This window comes from Arachis stenosperma, chromosome 8 (assembly GCF_014773155.1).
Source record: "Arachis stenosperma cultivar V10309 chromosome 8, arast.V10309.gnm1.PFL2, whole genome shotgun sequence".
NCBI lineage: Eukaryota > Viridiplantae > Streptophyta > Magnoliopsida > Fabales > Fabaceae > Arachis > Arachis stenosperma.
The window spans coordinates 30,234,133-30,255,152 of NC_080384.1; the positions used below are offsets into that span (position 1 = coordinate 30,234,133).

The 21,020-nt window shown below is 29.1% G+C and overlaps 3 protein-coding genes across 5 annotated transcripts; 1 reads left to right on the forward strand and 2 right to left on the reverse strand.

Annotated features, from left to right (window-relative positions):
* Positions 1 to 1,563: 1,563 nt before the first annotated feature.
* LOC130945765 (uncharacterized) lies at positions 1,564 to 2,211 on the reverse strand. The gene has a single exon (XM_057874470.1). It carries the CDS (start codon positions 2,209 to 2,211, stop codon positions 1,564 to 1,566), a length of 648 nt encoding a protein of 215 aa, XP_057730453.1.
* Positions 2,212 to 3,605: 1,394 nt separating this feature from the next.
* LOC130946981 (proteinaceous RNase P 2) lies at positions 3,606 to 8,512 on the forward strand. 3 transcript variants are annotated; one of them, XM_057875900.1, is made up of 7 exons: positions 3,606 to 3,893; positions 4,544 to 5,657; positions 5,787 to 5,888; positions 5,993 to 6,168; positions 6,579 to 6,699; positions 7,216 to 7,284; positions 7,635 to 8,512. In XM_057875900.1, the coding sequence occupies exons 2-7, from the start codon at positions 4,713 to 4,715 to the stop codon at positions 7,908 to 7,910; spliced, it is 1,689 nt and encodes a 562-aa protein (XP_057731883.1). In that variant the 5' UTR covers positions 3,606 to 3,893; positions 4,544 to 4,712; the 3' UTR covers positions 7,911 to 8,512. The 3 variants fall into 3 exon arrangements, with proteins under 3 accessions (XP_057731883.1, XP_057731881.1, XP_057731882.1); XM_057875898.1 differs by having other exon boundaries at positions 4,591 to 5,657; XM_057875899.1 differs by having other exon boundaries at positions 4,656 to 5,657.
* Positions 8,357 to 19,775, reverse strand: LOC130946982 (probable fatty acyl-CoA reductase 4). The gene is made up of 11 exons (XM_057875901.1): positions 19,747 to 19,775; positions 15,543 to 15,586; positions 15,342 to 15,445; positions 14,720 to 14,922; positions 14,185 to 14,285; positions 13,526 to 13,715; positions 9,451 to 9,612; positions 9,257 to 9,338; positions 8,853 to 9,110; positions 8,653 to 8,711; positions 8,357 to 8,569 (listed from the first exon to the last, which is right to left on the reverse strand). The coding sequence occupies exons 1-11, from the start codon at positions 19,773 to 19,775 to the stop codon at positions 8,407 to 8,409; spliced, it is 1,395 nt and encodes a 464-aa protein (XP_057731884.1). The 3' UTR covers positions 8,357 to 8,406.
* Between the last annotated feature and the right edge of the window lie 1,245 nt (positions 19,776 to 21,020).

Below are 21,020 nucleotides of genomic sequence, written 5' to 3' on the forward strand. Positions count from 1 at the left end.
TCTACTAAGTTTTTTATTTTCGGTTATGGGGGGGGGGGTGGTCCGAATTATATATAGGGAGGACATTGACAGTGGTTTCTTAGTGGGAAATCCTCCATTGGGAGTTCGCAAGGGATCTATCAAGTCTCTTGAAAACTCTATCTTGTCCTTCCCACTGAGGTCCTCTCCAAATGAATTTTGAGCCTACGAAGCCTAGGTCAATCAAGCTGCAGTTGTTGATCCATGTCGCAAAGTTTCTACATGCTCTAGTGTTCGTGTTATCGCCACCTTTCTTTTCTGAATTGCCTTTGATTTCATTGAAATCTCCTATGACCAGCCAAGCCTTATTCATGGCATTCGCAATATTTTGGAGGTGAGGCCAAAGGGTTCTTCTATTATGGTTGGGGGCTGGCCTAGACCGCGGTAAGGCACCGATCTTCTCTCCTGGGTCTCTTAACAATGATGTGTATAAATTGTGGGTGTTGTTCTATGGGGTAATATTATACTCGTATCATTCCAACAAATCCAAATTTCTCCTGCAAAACCTTGGGCTTCTTCAATAATGCAGTAGCTGAATTCCAAGTTCCTAATGGTGTTCCTAGAATTGTCACCACTAATTCTTGTTTCCATCAAAATAACTATATCAGGCTTGTATTGTCTCATGTATTTTTTGAAGGTGCGTCTAAAGGTCGCACTAGCCGCACCTCTAACGTTCCATGACATAATGATCATTGTAAAAGATAAAGAAATTAGTTTAATTGCATATCTGCAGATTCTTCATCTTTTCAACCCTTGCTAGGTGGGGTTTCAAAGTCAACCCCTTCAACTAATTTTTATATTTCTTTCTGAATTTCTAAATCCATATCTTCTCCTCTACTTTTCAGTAGGTGTGTGGGGTCATGTGGTTTGTCTTCTTCCCTATTTTGCTGTGTATTTGTCTCTTTTCTGCATGTTGTTCCTCTTAATCTTGAGTGTCATCATTAGCTTCTATCCAGTTTTCTTTGCATGCCGCTTCTTGGTGGTTTATGGGAATGTCTTTGGTTTCTGCTTCAGGTTGTATGTTCTTTTGGTTCCTTGTAACTTGATTTTTCCTTGTGTATTGTTTGGTTTGGGAACTTGTGTTTTTGGACTTGCTTCCTCTTATTGTTTTCGTTTGTTGTTCTGGTTGGGGTTTAGCTTTTGTCATATGGTGCTGGTTTGTGTTGTTATTCTGGTGGGTGTTCTCGACTTCGTTGTTTGATTGTAGTTCTTCAGTACTTTGCTGTGGTTCTTCTACTTCGAGGACACTAAATCTTGAAATATCCCTCTTTTTTCTGTGGTCTTGCTGGTACTTGCTCCATTTTTGGTGCCCTCTTATTTTGATTCTTTTTTTCCATCTTTGTCTTTGGACTACCATCCAAAGACCAAAATTGTCATTGCTCTGATTCATTATGGCTTTTTCTTTGTCCTTTCTAATGGTTTCTTCTTTGTCATCTTGTTTTGGTTAATTATTGTTCCCTGTCTGCGCTTGGTTGTAGGCTTCATTTCCTACTTGATCCTTATTGGCATCTTGCTGATCATTGGACTGCTCTACTCTTTCTTTTTTCATGGCACAATTCTTTTGATCATGGTCCACTTTTTCGCAAGGAGAGGCTTCGTGAGATCAACCTCCACGCACAATCTTGCAAACTTTCCTTTACAAAGTTGGGAGGTGTTGTAGTCAACTTTGCAAGTTTTTTCAATAAGGTCTCCTATCTTCCTTAGAATTTGGTCATTGTAGAGCTCTATGGGGAGTTGGGGTAATTTAACCCACGATGTGATCTTGTTTATGGTTGTAAGAAGAGGATTGAAGTTTGGTTCCCACAGCCTAATAGCCAAGTAGTGGTCATATATCTTCCAAGGACCATCGAGTAGAGCATGGTCGAGATCATCCTGTGCCAAAAATTTAACGATATAAAAATCGTTTTCCAAATCTATGACGTCAATACCACCAAATCTGCCCCAAATGGCTTCCAATCTTCTCTTCATGGCTGCATAGTCTATTTTCCTTCCTAGCAGTTTGACTATTAGAGATCTCCACCAAGGTTTCCATTGTTCACGCTCCGCTACTTCACTGATCAGGATGTTGAAGAGGCTTTCCCCCAAGTCCACCACTTTGATATCTGATTTGCTTGTATTTTTATGTTTATCTGTTATTTCTTTGTTTTCTGTTTCAGAGATGTCTTCAAGTTGGCTGCCTTCTTCCCTCGACATATCGTTACCTAGGAGTGTTCAGGGTGCGGTTTGGATCGATTTTGAGTAAAAAACTCATCCGATCTGAACACTATGTTTACTTGCGGTTTTGTAAATTAAAAAAATTAAATATATATAACAAGTCTCAACATCAAATTTTAAATAACCAACAATGACATAACAAGTCTTAACAATATCTTAAAAAATCAACGATAGCATAACAATAGAAATAAAATTATAGGTTAGTTAAAATAAATAAATAAATCACATTTTGAACATAAAATATCTATTAAATAACAATAATACATGAAAAATATAAAAAAGTATAACAAATTGAATATGTTATAAGTATAATCGTAAACATAATAATAAAATAATAATATTATAACACACTGTGCCGTTTGGATTGGATTGGATCGGTTGTGAAAAATAGATCCGAAATCCGATCCGATCCAGCGGTTTGCAAAAAATAAAATCCAATCAAATCTAAATTAATGCGGTTTTAATCGATTTTCGGTTTGTATTGGATTGGATGAGCGGTTTAATTTAAATTAGTTTGGATTTGATATCTTGAGAATCTCCCAGCTCGATCTCATCTTCTGGGTTATCTCCTCGGACCATATTAGCATATGATCTTCTATTGGACTCCGGTTATTCCAGCATCTAGTCTTTCACTCTTGGAGTGAGGATGGAGGTGCCAGTGAATCCCTCCTCACCTTTTCTCATTTTTTTAATGCTTTACTGTAGGAGATCACGTTCCTGTTTGATGGGTTGGTGGTCGGCCGGATTATTTTCTGGCCTCCCGTTAACGGTCAGATGAAAGAAAAGAACGAAGGAAAGAAACTGTACGGAGAGAAAATAGCTTTTGCTAACGATAAGATAGTCTCCAGCTATGTTTAATATTAATTAGATATTATTCAACCAACCAGGTCACTAGGTTGATTGAATTCAAGACTTTCAAAAATATTATTTGTTCTTCGCTCTAGCATGAGTTTCTTGTTACAAAGAACAAGGGAGTGGATCCTCTCCAGTGGGAAAAAAACTGGATAGTGTCCGGTGTTTGATCTCATCATCCATTGTTCTCTCTCTCTTATTAATTTTTGGTCCCACTTATAGAATTAAAGATGAGAGATTATACTTTATTCTCTCAAGTGGAAAAAAATGGAGAGGATCCATTTTCCAAAGAACAAACCCTCAATTAAGGCCCAAAATATTTAGGCTGGACCAAAACTAGAATATTTTTAAAGATTAAAATGGGCCAAGGCCTAAATGGCCCAATCGAGTAGTCCTAAGCTTTCGTGCAAAAACCATAACTTCCAATCCAGAAAAATTCATAACTTCCAAAAAAGAAAATCCTAATTTCCTTTAAAATAAAAACGATAACTTCCAATCCACAACAACAAAGTGTTCCTAATTTCGTATCACCATTTCGGCCACCGCCGTTTTATGTTGCATTTGTGTGCAGCCGCCGCACAAGCAGAACGCAAAACCACCGCGTCTTTGCGTTTTTCATTCACAACCACTGCCGCACAAGCACACCTCAGGGCGCCGCCACCGAGTCTGGCCGCGTGCTGCCTCTCGCGGAGTCTGAACTCTGTAGCTCTCCGTCGGCGGCGAAACTCATTGCTCCCTTCGGCCGTCGCTTGCTGTTCCTGAACCGCCCCTGAATTTCTCCAGTTTTCACGGTCTGCTTTCACTTTCAGGTTTGTTGTGACTTGTGAATGTTGTCTAGCTCTGCCAATAATCAACAATTGATGCAGAGTGTGTGATTTACTGTCTTGCATTATGTATATAATTCAATATATGAAATTATTAATATAGGGTTTGTGAGGCTCTGATTATTAATAGTTATTTTTTTCAATTGTGAATCTGTTATAGACCTGTAGTACTGTTTTAATGTTTTTTTTATGTATTTTTTTAGTGTTGTTTTATTGTGAAGTTATTAACATACTGCCCTACATTATATATTTAGAAGATGAAAATGAAGATGATGATGGTCATGGCTTCCAAGATCTGCTGTAGATGTCACTTTGATTAATAGCTGGTGTTAGATATTTTGAATATTTCTCATGTTAGTTTAATATATGTCAAAAACTTGTGGATGTGTTTTTTATTTTATGGTATGTGACTTATATTTTATGATATTTAACTACTAGCTTTGGAGCTGAATACTTTCAAGTTAAACTCTATGCATTTTGAACTATTATAACGTAATATATTTATGGTATTTGTGATTAATTTCTCTATTTGTGTTATTATATGAGATTGATGATTATTTTATCATTATGTAGTACATGTATTTCTATGTGAGCCTACATTCTTATATTACGTGCCATGATTAAAATTTTTGTAGGCACTTACATCCTGTGCTCTGCTTACTAACCTTCCGTGCCTATATAGGAACTTGTTCTTGACAACCTTGTGTGTGCTGAACAATCCTCTTCTAATTCTCCGTATTCTACCAGTGTATAGGTAACTGCTATATAGATTCACCGAAAAAGTTAACGCTTATAGAGTTTCAAATGGTGCAAAATTTGAACACCAAAATACCCAACCAAATTGCATCAATGGACAACAACAGCAAGAAGAAGAGGAAGGCACAAACTCCAGAGGCCAAGTTCCAATTCGAGCTCAACTCATGCTCCAAATCCAAGGATCTAAGCGCTGCCATCTCTGTATACGATGACGCCGTTTCGACCAACACTCGCATCAATCAGCACCACTTCAATGCCTTACTCTACCTCTGTTCCAATTCCGTCAACAACGTCTCGCTCAAAGACACCGCATTGCACCACGGATTCCGCATTTTCGATCACATGACCAGCCTCGGAATAAACCCCAATGAAGCCACCCTCACCGCTGTTGCCAGGCTTGCCGCCGCGAAAGGCAATGCCGACCGCGCATTTGAGCTCGCGAAGGCCGTTCAGAATTATGGCTCTGCCCCTAGGCTGAGGACTTTTGACCCTGCTTTGTTCGGATTCTGTGAGCTTGGAAATTCCGGTAAGGCTTATGAGGTGGAGGAGCATGTGAACGGTTCTGGTGTGACACTCGAGGAACCACAACTCACGGCGCTGCTGAAGGTGAGTGCGAAGAACGGGAATGCAGATAAGGTGTATGAGTATTTGCACAAGCTAAGGAGCTCAGTGAGGTGCGTTAGTGAAACGACGGCGTCTGTGATTGAAGAGTGGTTTCACAGTGGAAAGGGTTCTGAGGTTGGTTTGGAGGACTTGGCTCGTGTGAAAGAAGGGATTTTGCGAAATGGGGGTGGGTGGCATGGTCAAGGGTGGGTTGGGAAAGGGGACTGGCTTGTTAGAAGGACCAATGTTAGTGCTGAAGGACGTTGTTGTGGTTGCAGCCAGCAATTAGTTTGTGTTGATATCGATGATGAGGAGACAGACAAGTTTGCACGTTCTGTTGCTAATTTGGCACTGGAAAGAGAGGTCAAAGCTAATTTCAGTGAATTTCAGGTGAGTTAATCTTGTCCCCTCATTGAAACACAGTTCGGTTTCATGTGTGAATATTTTTAGCACTTATGTTGGTAATTGATGGTAGTAAGTAGTAACTCAGTTTTGGTACCTTTGTTACCCTCATGATAGGGCTGGCTTGACAAACATGCGTGTTATGATGCTATAGTGGATGGAGCGAATGTTGGGCTCTACCAACAAAATTTTGCAGATGGTGGATTTAGCATTTCTCAGGTTGTATGCCGATGTTTCATGTTCTTGCTCTCTTGTGTGATGAGCAAGCTTTGTTGGTTTTTGCAACTAATTGTGTTTATCATGTCGATTTTGTAATAGTTCAGCTTGACGATGTAGTAAAAGAACTTTACAATTGTAGCGGGAAAAAATGGCCACTGGTCATCTTGCATAACAAGCGAATGAGAGGGCTTATGGATAATCCATCAAGCAGAAGGGTGGTAGAGGAGTGGATGAATAATGGTGCGCTCTATACGACTCCAACTGGATCCAATGATGATTGGTAAATTGCTAAATTATTTTCTTTCAATTTGCTTTTGTTTTTAATTTACTGATAGCATTGTTCTTTTACTGTTTGACCATTTCTTTTCCTTTAAGATTAATAATATATTAGTTTTTTAAAGTTTTAAGGAAAATTAGCTTTAGTGAGTATTTTTCTTCCGTTTTTTCAAATATGCTTAATTTACTATTCGTATTTAGTCACATATGCATGATAATTATTCTTTCTCTGTTAGGCACCAATTCAATTATATGGTTAAATTTTGGTTTTAAATTTCTTTTGATCACTAATTTGCAAATTCTCCTTTAGATTATTCCATTTAAGTACCGTTTACACAGTTACACTTCTCATTTTAACTCATTTCATTTTCCTTGTGTACTGATATTATTACCATGAACTATTTTGGATTTCAGGTATTGGCTTTATGCTGCTGTAAAACTCAGATGCTTGCTTGTGACAAATGATGAAATGCGGGATCACATATTTGAACTCATAGGAAGCAACTTTTTTAACCAGTGGAAAGAAAGACATCAAGTAAGCTATTGCTTATTCTAGCATAATGCGTGAGTTAATTCCTGCACACAATTTCAAATGGACTGAATCTTCTATGGGAAGTCTATTTCTTATTCATTTAATTTTTCAAATTTATTACATCCCTGTTTGTTCTGTCCTGTAATTTGGTTTGAGCACTTTCACTCATGTAGATTCTTTTTGAAAGTGTTTATTCTATGATATTATTTCTTTTTTGTTGTCATTCATGTGCATATTCTTATTATATTCTTTAGTGTATTATAATTTTCTGTGAAACTTCTGGTGGGAGGGGGATTATTTGGAGAAAAATGGAGTTTGATCTGTTTTCATTTTCATGTGGTTGGACAAACCATACTGATTTTTAGTACATTCTCCAATATTTGACTTCGCAGTAGTTATTTCACATTGATAGAGTCATCCAAGTTTATACTTCTGAAGTTGCAAAAAATTTCTCTAGCTCATTCAAGTTTTTTATTGTGTGCTTATTCATGTGAATTAAGTTGTTTTCCTCATCTACAGGTTCACTACACATTTGTTAAAGGAAACCTGAAACTTCAGATGCCACCACCATACTCATTGGTCATCCAGGTAATATTCTTTTTCTGTACTTGCGGGGTATGCAGAAGTATTTTGCACTCTACATGTGTGTCGGTCAGGATTTTCTAGGTTTTGGTGTTTGCTGGGAGATTTGATACTTAAGTATATTTTTAAGCTTCTGTAATGTTCATAAAGGTTAATGCTACTTTTAGAGGGACTGTTATTGTTGTGAGGATGAGTTTTTGTATTTATAGAGTCTTAATGAATCGAATCTTGTGTATTGCCATCCAAGATGTTGGTATGCAAATGAGTCTCAACTATTGTATTTCGACTTGTTTCTTGAGACTTGCTGTTGAATTAAATTCTTTAAAAAAATCTGAAAAGGTTTGTATGTGTTTCAGGAATCAGAAAAAGGGTCATGGCATGTGCCTTTAGCACTGCACACTGGTGATGAAACTTCAAGGACTTGGCTGTGTATTACCCGTCATAGTTCTCAGGATGCCGAAGCTAATGTTTGCAATAGTGTGGATACTCCTAACTTCAATCACCATAACACAAAGGATGCCGAGGGACCACAGGAATTTTCAAATGGTGTCGGTATCATGGATTCCCAAGTTGATGAGAACAACACAACTTCCTTGACTGGTAAAAGAAAAGAGAGGTCTCCTCCTTTGTGACAAATCTTTCAACGTGAATGATTCTGTTTGAAGTTAAGGTGCTATATTTGCAATTATTTTAAATCAATTTAAAGGAGGGGCTTTATTTTTTGGCCACCCAAGTTCAATCTATACAATTTAATCTCATTGATGTAATTATATTTTGATCGTTGTTGAGGCGATGGATTCAGGCTTAATATTAAGGTGTTACTTTTTCATGGCAACCATGGTGGCTGACATTCATAACCAAGCAAGAGATTATTATTGAAGAGTTTCTTATTTATTTATTTATTTAATTCCAAGTATAGTTTTTGTTTGATTTCTAATTCTATTTTCTTCACACCACTGCCACTACAAATACACAAAAGGGGCGTAGCCAACAATCTGGAACAACGCTAAGGCAGTTCGAAATTTCCAATGCAATTCCTGCAAACATCTAGTACTAACATGTAAAACAATACCAATACTCCTAATCATTCTTATGCTGTTCCAACTTTCAACAAAGGTCAGGCGTTCGTTACATCTTAGGTTGCATGCTGTACTTGATTAGACCTGGAAAATGAACATTCATCAGGTAGTCCTTCCAATCAATGCTCTTGGGATCCAAGTTAAATTTCCTCTCAACGCTGCCAACACCCTTTATTGCCATCCGCAGCTTCTCCGTGTTCTTATCATCAAAGCTGTTAACAAATAAATTAAAATGTTGCATATTTATATATAAATCAATAACATAATTAATTAGATACAATATTATGTTACGTACATGCCCGAGAAGTGAAGATAAGGACGATAAATGTTGATTATCCTCTTCAACCTTGATCTCTTTAACACCGTAACAATCAAGGGGGAAATAAATTATTAGTTAAAAACTTAGCATAGTAATTCAACGTTAATAAACCTTTATGTAACAAAATAGTTCCATTAAATATAAAATATGGCAACTTAATTTATTTGAGCCAATACCTTGTTTTGGGGAAATTCATGAACCTCCGTATAACTGGGGTTGAATGTAAATTTTTCATAGAATGCCCCCGACTTCCCAGAATTTTTTAGCCACGGTTCTTTTGTCATATAACAATGCATTATATCTTGAATATCCGAAAGTTTAATTGGATTTCCAAGCGAAGTACCAATATGGTAGATCAAACTGTTGGAAGAATTACTCTTAGAATGAACCAACAACGCTATGATCATTGAGTTTATCACCATGTCTGCTGGTATCTGTATCATCATTTCAATTCTCAAGTGAGGAGAAAAATGTAGCATCCACTCCAAACATCAAACAATAACCTACTCCAAAGATAATAATTCGTCTACTTTTGTATACAAACTATTCAAAGTAAAATGATTTGAAGAGTGAGACTCACCAGATCAATAGTTGTCTTTGGATGGCCAACAAAACTAGTTAGTGCTCCTTTGAAATACTCAACAAACACAAAGTCTATAGTTCTGAAGTTGTAAAATTATGTCATTTAGTTACATTCTTAAATAGTCATGTATAGTGTGGAATACATATTATTAATTATACATGCTAATTAAATTAAATGATTATTCTATTTACCTAACACCTTCAATCCAACCCGGAAAGGGTTGTGAATGAGTTCCGATCATCATAGTCGGACGCGTGATGATCAAGGGTAGATTACCCTTCATATTTGTCACAAGCATTTCTCCCATTGATTTTGTAAATGTATAGGTGTTTGACCACCCATGAAAATGTGCCCTATATAAAAACAAAAAACACCGATAATCAATCAAACTTTCACAATTTACCTAAGAAGTAAAAAGAGGCTAAAAAATTTAGATATGGAAGTAGGGTGTGTGTTATACTTTAACATGATAATTTTTGGTGTTTTTTAAAATTATGGGGGTAAACAAATTAAACCTTTCGATTTGTGTTTAAAAAGTTTTAAAAATTTAGACTATACAAATCGATCTAAGTACACAAATCGGACGGTCCGATTTCTGTACTTTTTAAAAATCGGACGGTCCGATTTGTACTCTATAAATTAAATCATCTCACATTTTAAAAAAATATCACAGTAGATTACAATTCAAAAAAACACAATTGTTAACCCAATATCTACTTAATATACTAAAATTGGGTTTTCCCCCAACTACTAAAAGTGACATGTCGATCTCTCATGCCTCCGTTTTCCCTCCAAAACGAATAATTTTTTTTCTATTCTAAATTATTTTATTGTAATTATATTATAATTAAACTAAATGAATAATATATAATTATACTAATTTAGCAACATATCTTCATTATAATTATATCAAATCAATATTTAATGCACTATTAAACTACTTATTAATTATCAATTAAAAATACTTTTAATAATTTTAATGATAATAATAATATCAATAATAATAATAATAATAAAAAATCTTTGTTACTCGATTCACGTATATCAAATAATTTTTTAAATTATTTTATAAAAAATATCTTTAATATAATTATTTTGTATTTAATATTTAATGAATAATATATAATTATACTAATTTAAAAACATATCTTCATTATAATTGTATCAAATCAAAATTTAATGCACTATTAAATTACTTATCAATTATCAATTAAAAATACTTTTATTTATTTTAATGATAATAATAATATCAATAATAGTAATACTAATAATAAAAAATCTTTGTTACCCGTGATATGATGAAATTAATATATAATTATACTAATTTAGGAACATATATTCATTATAATTGTATCAAATCAATATTTAATGCATTATTAAAAAATTACCTTAATAATAGGTAATTTACATATTTATTTTTGTTTTACTAAAGTCTATATATAGTGTTTTTCTGTGGTAGATGAATCTAAATTTAAGAGTCAATTCATAATTTTGTATTTAGTTTTTTTTTTTACTACTTCATAGAATAAGAATGTATTTTTCGTTTTTTTATTGAAGTTGATTCTTTTAAGGTACAATTTATAATTTTTTATAATATTTTTTATATACTCATTCTATTATATTATTCTTTTGATAATTTTTTTTTTTGTTACTCTAAGTTATTCTTATCGTCTAATATTTCAGTTGGATTGTCTTTTGCCACAATCATTTATAATGCATCACATCCATGAAATACCTCATCGAGTTGTCTTCACTGATTCGGGTTCCAACTACATGGATGTAAGCGTTCAAAGAAGAGGCAATAGTCTCTACTTTACCGTAGGATGGTTGGATCTACCCACCTATTATAATCAACCCAGTGGAATGTGGTTAAAGTTAGATTTCTTAGGAGGAGCTCGATTTTTGATTGAGGAATTGAATCCACGGAACTTTATAGGGCAAGTTCAAGTTCCATCCCCTCCATGCTTTTTACGTCTGCCCGAAAATCTTCGAAGTGGAGCACATAATAAAATTGAATTTCCTCAGTTTCAGTTCAGTTTTGCTAAATTCGTGACAAATTCATATATGCAATTTCAACGATTGGTAATATATTTAAATTTTCTTAGTTTAAGCTGTTCATTATTAGAATAATTTTTTAACATATATATTTTGATTTTTTCCGAAATTACCAGTTTTCTTTTGCATGCATGCAATACCATTGAGGGGAATAAGAGTTAGTTTGGTTTCTCGGTGTGGCAATTCTATACCTTGCCGCATTGCATGGATAGTGGATGATGAAGCTCATCTAACAAGAGGATGGTCTGATTTTACACGAATTCTAAATATTGAAACTTACGATGTTATTTCAGTTGGTTGTCGTTACAAGAATGATTCTATACTATACGTGACTAAGGACTAGAATAGATTCAATATTGTTTAGGTAATTTGGTTTTACTATTAGTATTTGATTAAATTATAATTATAGAATTTTAAATTATTGCCTCAATTTATATATTACGATTATTTTTTGTGGATGTGCTATTTTTAAATAATTTAATAAAATGAAGTAGTGTCAGATATTATTAAGTTTATTTTTATCCTTTATTTCTTTATTTGTATTTTCATTATATTTGACAAAAAATGAACCTACACATATATTAAATCGTTGACCTAAAGACAATTTATTTACCAATAAAAACAGATTTTATTTATAATCGGAATAAAATTTATTTGCCAATAATTGGTGGATAAAATTAAAATTACACCCGTGTCATATAATTATAATTGATTAATTGATATAAAATGAAATTATACCTGTGCCATGAGTAATAATCTAAATAATTATATCTTAACAAAATATAATTTGAAATAATTTATAAACAATTATCTTAACAAAAATAATTATTTAATAATTGATTTAAAAATTAATGCAAAAAATAATTATTAATAATAGTATTATTAATTGGGTAAATAATATAATTTTAAATTATTACTTGATATATAAATAATATATGGAAATCTATTGAGTAAATCAATGATTTTGCACCTTAATAATTTGATAATTATTACTCAATTAACCAGTTAATTGAATTAGTAATAACAATTTTCAATTTCAAATTTTGTATATTAAGTCATTATTAAAAACCGGGTAATAACGATTTACACGGGAAAATCATTGATAAATTCAATTAACCATAAAGAAGATAATATAATAACAGTTTTAGTATATTATTTATGACAATGGAAATTATTTCCTCAAATTAAATTTTATATAATTATAATAAGTCTCTATAATTAAAGCAATATAAAATTGCTTCATATATAGCAATAATATTATACATATTTATATATCTCTTCTTTTATCTCTTTTTTCAAAATATTGGCATATAATTAATGTAGAAAATATATAATATTAAACTGTTTTGTTATGCATATATATGAATTTATATAATAACCCGTATAATTTATACGTATGGCATAATACATATGTCAAAAAAAGATTCCATAATTTTTGAAAACCACTGTTTTGTTATATGAAATTGAAATTGAAATTAAATAATTTCTATTTATATAATTTTTTTCTATTAGTATCTAGTATCTCCATTAAAAATTCATATCGTTTGTAATTAGTGTGTATATATATATATATATATATATATATATATATATATATAAGTCGTATAATTTTATTCTCTTGACAAACAATTTTATAATTACAGTAATCATATAATTTTATATACAAACATTGATACAGTATTGTTTCATGTATATATTTTGCAGGTATCAAAGGATAGCATTGAATTGTTATTCAGTAGGTTTAAATTATTTATTATTTATTACAAAATTTTCTGTATTAGGATTCTCTATTAATTTGTTCTTCATTTTGAGCTGATTTTGATATTTTCTTACTTTACAGTAAACCAACATATAAAACTTTGTTGGTAGATTTAAGTATTACTAGATTATTTATGGTCATATTGAGTATATATGCCTGATTTATTGAAAAAAGTAGATTAAATAACTATTTTATAGCTAATACAATTAACACTATATTAAGAGAAAAAAACAACGCATACAAGTTATTTTTTTATTAATTAAATTATTATAATTAAAATGAAATTTAACATAACAACTTAAAATTATAATTTCAATCTTATCACGTGCATGGCACGGGTGATTAAACTTGTTAAAAATAAAAATGTGGTAAAAATAGAGTAAATTAAATTTGTGCTTGGAAACTCTATTTAGTTCCACACAAGATAGACTTTATATTAATTTGCAGTTTACCTTATTGTTCCAAATTCTTTCATTATTGAGGTGATTGTTCTTTCATTGACATTCTGTGCTTTGAGTTCACTAAGTTTTTCCTCAATCAACTTCTTTTCTAAGTTGATGTCTAATTTTAAAGGGCTTTTTAAGGTCTGACCCATATGAAATCCTTCCTCGAGTATTAGTTCTGCCTCCCCAGAAACATAAGCTGAAACCAAAATATAACCACACGCACACACGTGCACACATTGGTTCTAAAATAGAAAAATATTGACCAATTTAAAGCAAGTCTAATAACCAAATTTTTTTTCTACTAAAAATGTTAACTCATAGCATTTCCCGTAAAACTATAATAAAATAATTTTGATATTAGATTTTGAGATCTCTTAGATTTTTACTGACTTTTCTTGAGAATATGGCTAATATGAGAATTTGTATTCATCATTAAGGAAATTATTTAAAACAATTTTTTTTCCTTTTACATATGATGAATCAACCAACTTATATTTAAACGCAACATAGGAGGCTTTTCCTGTTTGTTATTTACAAGTGAGTAGCACCAAAAAAAATACATATTAAAAATTTAAAATTACACATTTAAAATTTATATTGACTGATTAGTGATTATTCACCAGTTTTTATTATTTTTCAAATTAATTCATTAAAGAATTGCATACCAGTAGATACATAAAGAAGAACCTCTATTCTACTACACATTTTAGCGAAGTTCATGACATTATAAGCTCCCACTGTATTTGTCGCCATTGCAACATCATATCTGCATAAAATAAATTAAATACTAATAGAATTTTAGGTATTTGAGTAATTTTAGTTATTGATTTTAATTATAAAATATATATAATGTATATTAATTGAAATCAACAGCAAAAATTATTACAATACTAGTATTCTTAATATATTTAAAAAAATTTTCAAAAAAATAACTGTAGAGAGAAAAAGTTTTACTCTCTCAATTAATATTTTTAAAACCCTCTTTGGATAAATCCGTAAAAAATAAGAGTATGACAGCTTAATAATTATAAAAAATATTATTTGTACATTAAAATTAATCACTAACTAATATATTTATATATAAATATATATATCATTTTATTTATTTTTAATATATTTATATTTTAACATATATTTTATATCAATAACTGATTTTGGCACATACATAGCTATTGCTTAAAATAACGCAATCTTATTTACCTTTCATCAAGTCTTGTAGTTGCGGCACTGTGCACTATAATATCAATCTCTTCCAACATCTCTTCAATAAGGATTTGATCTTTGATTCCGAAATTGTGAAGAGAAACATCACCTGCAACTGCCACCACTTTCTCGGACAAAAAGGTGCTGAATTTTTCACTCCACTTTTCTTTTTGTATTTTGAACAACTTCTTCCCAAAGATCTACTTACATAAATAATATGTCGATATAAAATTTGTTTAATATTTGTCCTATAGTGGATCTATATAGTTAGAGATTATGGTTCTAAAAAATTTTTTTAACAGTAAACGCAAAATATATATGTCAATAAAATAATTTTTATAATAATTTAATATAATAAGAACAAATAAATATCATCATGTATTATTTAAAAAAAATTCAAATTTTAGTGGGGCGTTTGCCCCCACAAATTCACACATGAATCTGTCTGAGTGTGTGTATAAAAGGAGTCAGTATTTTTAGTAAAAGATGAAACGTTTATTATTATTAATTTCAATAAAAGAAATGTTAGCCGCGTTATGTATTACGTGTAGTTCATATGTGTTAATTTCTAACTAATGCAATTGAGCAAGAAACAACTAAATTAAATGAAAATGGGTACCTCACTATGCAAGCGTTGGAGAGCTACATGTGGATTTGATGCTCTCACAACAAGGTATAACCTTTTTATGTTGGGTTGAACTCTCAATATCTTCTCCACGAAAACTATAAACAAAATTAAAATTTAAAAAGAACCATTAGAGCGTTAATCATTGTACTAATTTCACCATAAGAAGTATAGATATAGATGCAAGATAATAACTTTTGGCTAAGAATCCAGTTGCACCAGTAACTAAAATGGTCTTCCTGTTGAAATGCTCCTCAACACTATTACTTGTGAACTCTCATAGCTAATTGAAATAACAAATAGCTGTAAGTAACTAACGGTATATGAAAACGCGTACTAAATTTTATGTAGTTTGGTTCTGTATGTCAATAACTGCCACGGAATGGTCCTGTATATATATAGCGAAAAAAAAAAAAGTCTTATATCAGCCGTAATTTGTAGGATTAAGAGTTAATAGTTAATACACATTAATGTTGAGTTTTTTTCTCTTATCCCAAAATCAATGAATCTATAATTAGAAATTAGTACTTATAGTCACTTGCTGCGCTTTTTATTTTTCGTGAGAGAGAGAGTGGTGTATCACAGGATACTGTGGGGAGAGAAGTATTTTACATTGCTATAGAGGTATCGATTTATTTGTATTGTTTTGTTTTTTAAATAAACAATCACAAATCGGACGGTGTCGGATTTGTGTTTTTGAAAATTAAAAAAAATTAATATTAAAATTAGACCGTCCGATTTTTATTTAAAAAAAATTTAAAAATATAAATCGAACCTTTCGATTTGTAATTTATTTTTTTTTTTCAAATAAATTGGACCGTCCAATTTAAATATTATCAATTAAAAAAAAGTCATATAAAAAAAATACACCTAATCTTTCAATAATAATGTATTACACATATATTTAATTAATATAAAAAAAAGCGGTGAAATCTAGAAAGGCCGGTAAACAATGATAGTTTTAGCAAAAAGTTTAATTATTTTTTAGTCCTTGTTATAATTATATTCATCAAATTTATAATTAAATTTTTATTTATTTTTTAATTGAATTTCTATATTATTTTTAGAGTTTGTTTAAAATTTTTTTAATATAAGAAAAGAATATTATTTTCTTATAAAAAATTTATTTCTATTTGAAACTCAATTCTATAATTTAAAATGACTTTAATGTATTAATAGAATGGACTTTAATTATTTAATTTAAAACAATTTTTACATGAATTAAAATTTTTTTTATAATTTTATCTTTGACAAAGTTATTTTACAAATTATGAATATAATAAGAATGTTTTTAATATTTGACGTATTAAATTTGAGAGGTGTGAGAATTAGTTTGAAAATTAGACTCTTTTTAATCTGAATTATAAATAAAAAAATTAAAAATTAAAAATTTTAAAAGAATTTAAATAATTTATTTTTAATTGTTTTAAAATAAAAAAAATTCAATTTTTGAGTAAATTTTAATTTCTAACATTTTTAAATAAATTTTTAATTTTGTAATTAGATTTTTTTAAAATATTAAAATAATTAATTTTTTTTAAATATGTGGTCAAAATTTTAATTTAATTATAATTATCTTTAATTTATAGATAAATATTTTATTAATTTTAATATTTTTATACTAACAAAATTTAATTATAAAATTAAAAAAATATGTAAGATTTTAATTATAAAAAATATATAAATTTAATAAAATTATAAAAAATTAATAGAATAATTAAAACTTAGAATAATTTACTAGCCCAAGTTAAGTAGGACTAATAACAGAGAAAGTAGGGTTGGCTTTTTAAGTTAGGAGCTTTAATTTGCACTACTTTTCACATTTTTTTTTCACTCATTCCATTCAAAATAGTTGTCTATTTAGAATAGAAATGATATGGATAAATTAATTATTTATAATTTAATTTAAACACGATATTTCATATATTATATTCAAATAAAATATATAAGGTGAATGCTACCCAATCTCCTCTAAAATAACATGTAAGTTATTCTTTATTATGTGTCACATTGTAATTGGTCCTTATCTTAACTATAATTGGGTTATTTTATAATTTATTATTCTTAAAATATCAAAGCTTCACTTCCGTTAATTGAAGCACATTCCACTCCTCCATTCTTTGTTTATCACTTCATCACCTAGATTTGGTCGTTCCAAGCACTGTCGCGTTCGTGACAAGAAGCGCTAACGTCATAGCCATGCCCTCCCACACAACCTCTCTTCCCAGTATAGTATAGCCGGTGCCTCTTTTTGGCGTGAATCACTGCTTACCCACATAATTAATGGTTAATTTGGTTATTAAATTTTTTTATTAAAAAAACATATCTTTATTTAATTACGTGATGGAATATATATTTATATGTAAAATATAATATAATAAAATAAATCTATTCAAAGTATTTAAAAGTATAATTAAAATCATGAACATACAAATATAATAATAAGATTTGTACTCCAAAAAAATAAACATATTTTTTTTATCATACATATATTATTTAAAAATAAATATATTATTAAAATTAATAACAGAAATTTAAAATGATAAAATTCAACTTTTTAACCGTATTTTTTATAGTATTTTTATTTTTTAATTTTTAATTTATTAGTACTTTATTATTTAATTAATAATTAAACAAATTATTTTTATGAAAAATTATTTTTTATATTATATTAGAGAAGAGACCAATATAACAGTTTAAAAAATAAATTGTATAAATATTTAAGAGATAAATATGAAATACATACCTAAGTAATATTTAGTTTGGTTATTAAATTTTTTTTATTAAAATAAATCTTTATTTAATTACACGATAGAACATATATTCATATGTAAAATATAATATAATAACTCTATTTAGAGTACTTAAAAGTATAATTAAAATAAAAAATATATTTTTTATTGTACATAAATTATTTTAAAAAATAATAAATTGTTAAAATTAATAACACAAGTTTAAAATGATAAAATCTAACTTTCTTACAAGTATTTTTTATAGTATTTTTATTCTTTTAATTTTTAATTTATTCGTACTTTATTATTTAATTAATGATTAAATAAATTATCTTCATGATAAATTATTTTTTGTATTATCTTAAAGAAGAGACCAATATAACAATCTAAAAAATAATGTAAAAATAATTTTTAAATAAAAAATAGATAATATTAAAATTTTTAAATACAAAAGTAAATTATATAGATAGATATTTAAGAGATAAATATGAAATACATGCCTAAAATAAATAAAACAGACAAAAATAATTCTCCATTTCTCAATAGTACTCCCATTTTGTCTGTTTTATTTATTTTAGGTATGTATTTTATATTTATCTCTTAAATATTTATACAATTTATTTTTTAAACTGCTATATTGGTCTCTTCTCTAATATAATACAAAAAATAATTTTTCATAAAAATAATTTGTTTAATTTTTAATTAAATAATAAAGTACTAATAAATTAAAAATTAAAAAATAAAAATACTATAAAAAATACGGTAAGAAAGTTAAATTTTATTATTTTAAATTTCTGTTATTAATTTTAATAATATATTTATTTTTTAAATAATATATGTATGATAAAAAAAAAATATGTTTATTTGTTTGGAGTACAAATTTTATTATTATATTTGTATGTTCATAATTTTAATTATACTTTTAAATACTTTGAATAGATTTATTTTATTATATTATATTTTAATTTACATGTTCCGTCACGTAATTAAATAAAGATATATTTTTTTAATAAAAAATTTAATAACTAAAATTAACCATTAATTATATGGATAAGCAGTGATACATGGCAAAAAGAAGCGCTGTCTATACTGGGAAGGACAAGTTATGGGCGACGGAATTCAACGACATGACTAAGGGATGATGCACTAAAGAAATAGAGGTTGTGTGGGAAGGCAGTAGATGGCGATGACGTTGGTGCTTCTTGTCACGAACGCAACGGTGCTTGGAAGGATCGAATCTAGGTGATGAAGTGATGAACAAAAAATGAAGGAGTGGAATGTGCTTCAATTAACGGGAGTGGGGTTTTGATATTTTAAGAATAATAAATTATAAAATAATCCAACTATGGTTAAGATAAAGACCAATTATAATGTGACACACAATAAAGGATAACTTACATGTTATTTTAGAGGGAGTTTGATAGCATTCACCAATATATAAATAGATTAAATTTACGTGTTAGATATGTGAATCGTTATTAAATTTATTATGCAATAATAAATGACAAATCCAAACTAAGATAACTTGTTCTCCAATTTCTAAAAGGATTATGTTAGGTAACGAACAACATGAATAATAAATTTTAAAATTCGCCAAATTCAAGTAAAACATATTACACTTTAAATTACTCACCTAAATCTTAATATTAGAATAACCATTTGCACACCTAGTAAATTGAACATCTGATATATCCATTATTCACATTGTTAATATTTTCATTGTTTATCTATACTTTTTCTTTTTAAAAAGTACTGGGACAATTTTTTTTCCTACAACGTATCTTTAATTTTCTTATTTGAGGTTACTTTGGAGAGAGACTGAGACTGGGAGATGAAGATTAAGAGATAAAATTAAATTAAGTATTTGTACTGTGCTTGGTATAAAATATACTGAATTAAATTATACCTTAATATCATGTTTGATTTAAGATAAATATAGAGATTGAAAGATAAATTTAAAATTTAAAAAGTTAAATAAAAATATTTTTTTAAAAAAATATTATTAAAGTTTCAATCTCTATTCCTAAAACTTTCAGTTTTATATATTCTCACTTTCTGAAGATACTGAAACCGAAAAGAATTAAAATTATGAGTCTTGGGATTAAAATTTTAGTTTTAGTATCTGATCACTAAATACAATACTCAATTTTAATTTCCAGTCGCAATTCCAATCTCAAAAAATAAACGCAACCTAATTATCCTTCTCGATCTATGACTTTTATCTATTTAAAGTGGTGTTTATTTTTCTTTTTTTACATGTATCATTTTTAAAATATTATTTGTATATTAAAATTAGTTACTAAAATTAATTATTATATATTTATATATATAGTTTAACTCATTTTTAATGTGTATTTTATTTTAATAATTAATTTTAATAATTAATTTTAGTATACAACGTAACTAATATAATTAGGATATTTTTTAGCCCTTATTAATCTTTGTATATAGTAGGAAATTGTGGAATTTTTTATTTTGTATTTGTTTATCTATAGAAGATTATGATTTATGTGCACTTTGTAGTTTTTTCTTTAAATTCTGAGGTGTCTAATTTCTTAATCCTTATTAATGTTTGTATACAAAATTGTGGAATAGTTTTAGTGCGCTTTTGTTTTATCTATATAAAATGATGTGCACGTTGTAGTTTGTGTGTGTGTGTGTGATTTTTAGTCCTTACTAATGTCTCTATACTAAATTGTGGAATATTTTTAGTGTGTATTTGTTTTATTATAAAAAATGATGGGCAATATGTAGTTATTTGTATAGTAAATCTATCGTGGAATTTTCTTTAGTGTATTTATTTTATCAATATGACTGGTGCACTTTTTAATTTTGTGGGTTTTCTGTGTCATTTCTCAGTCCTTATTAATAATGTTTGTATGCAAAATTGTGGAATTTTTTAGTGCGTACTTTGTTTTATCCATAAAAAATGATGGAGACT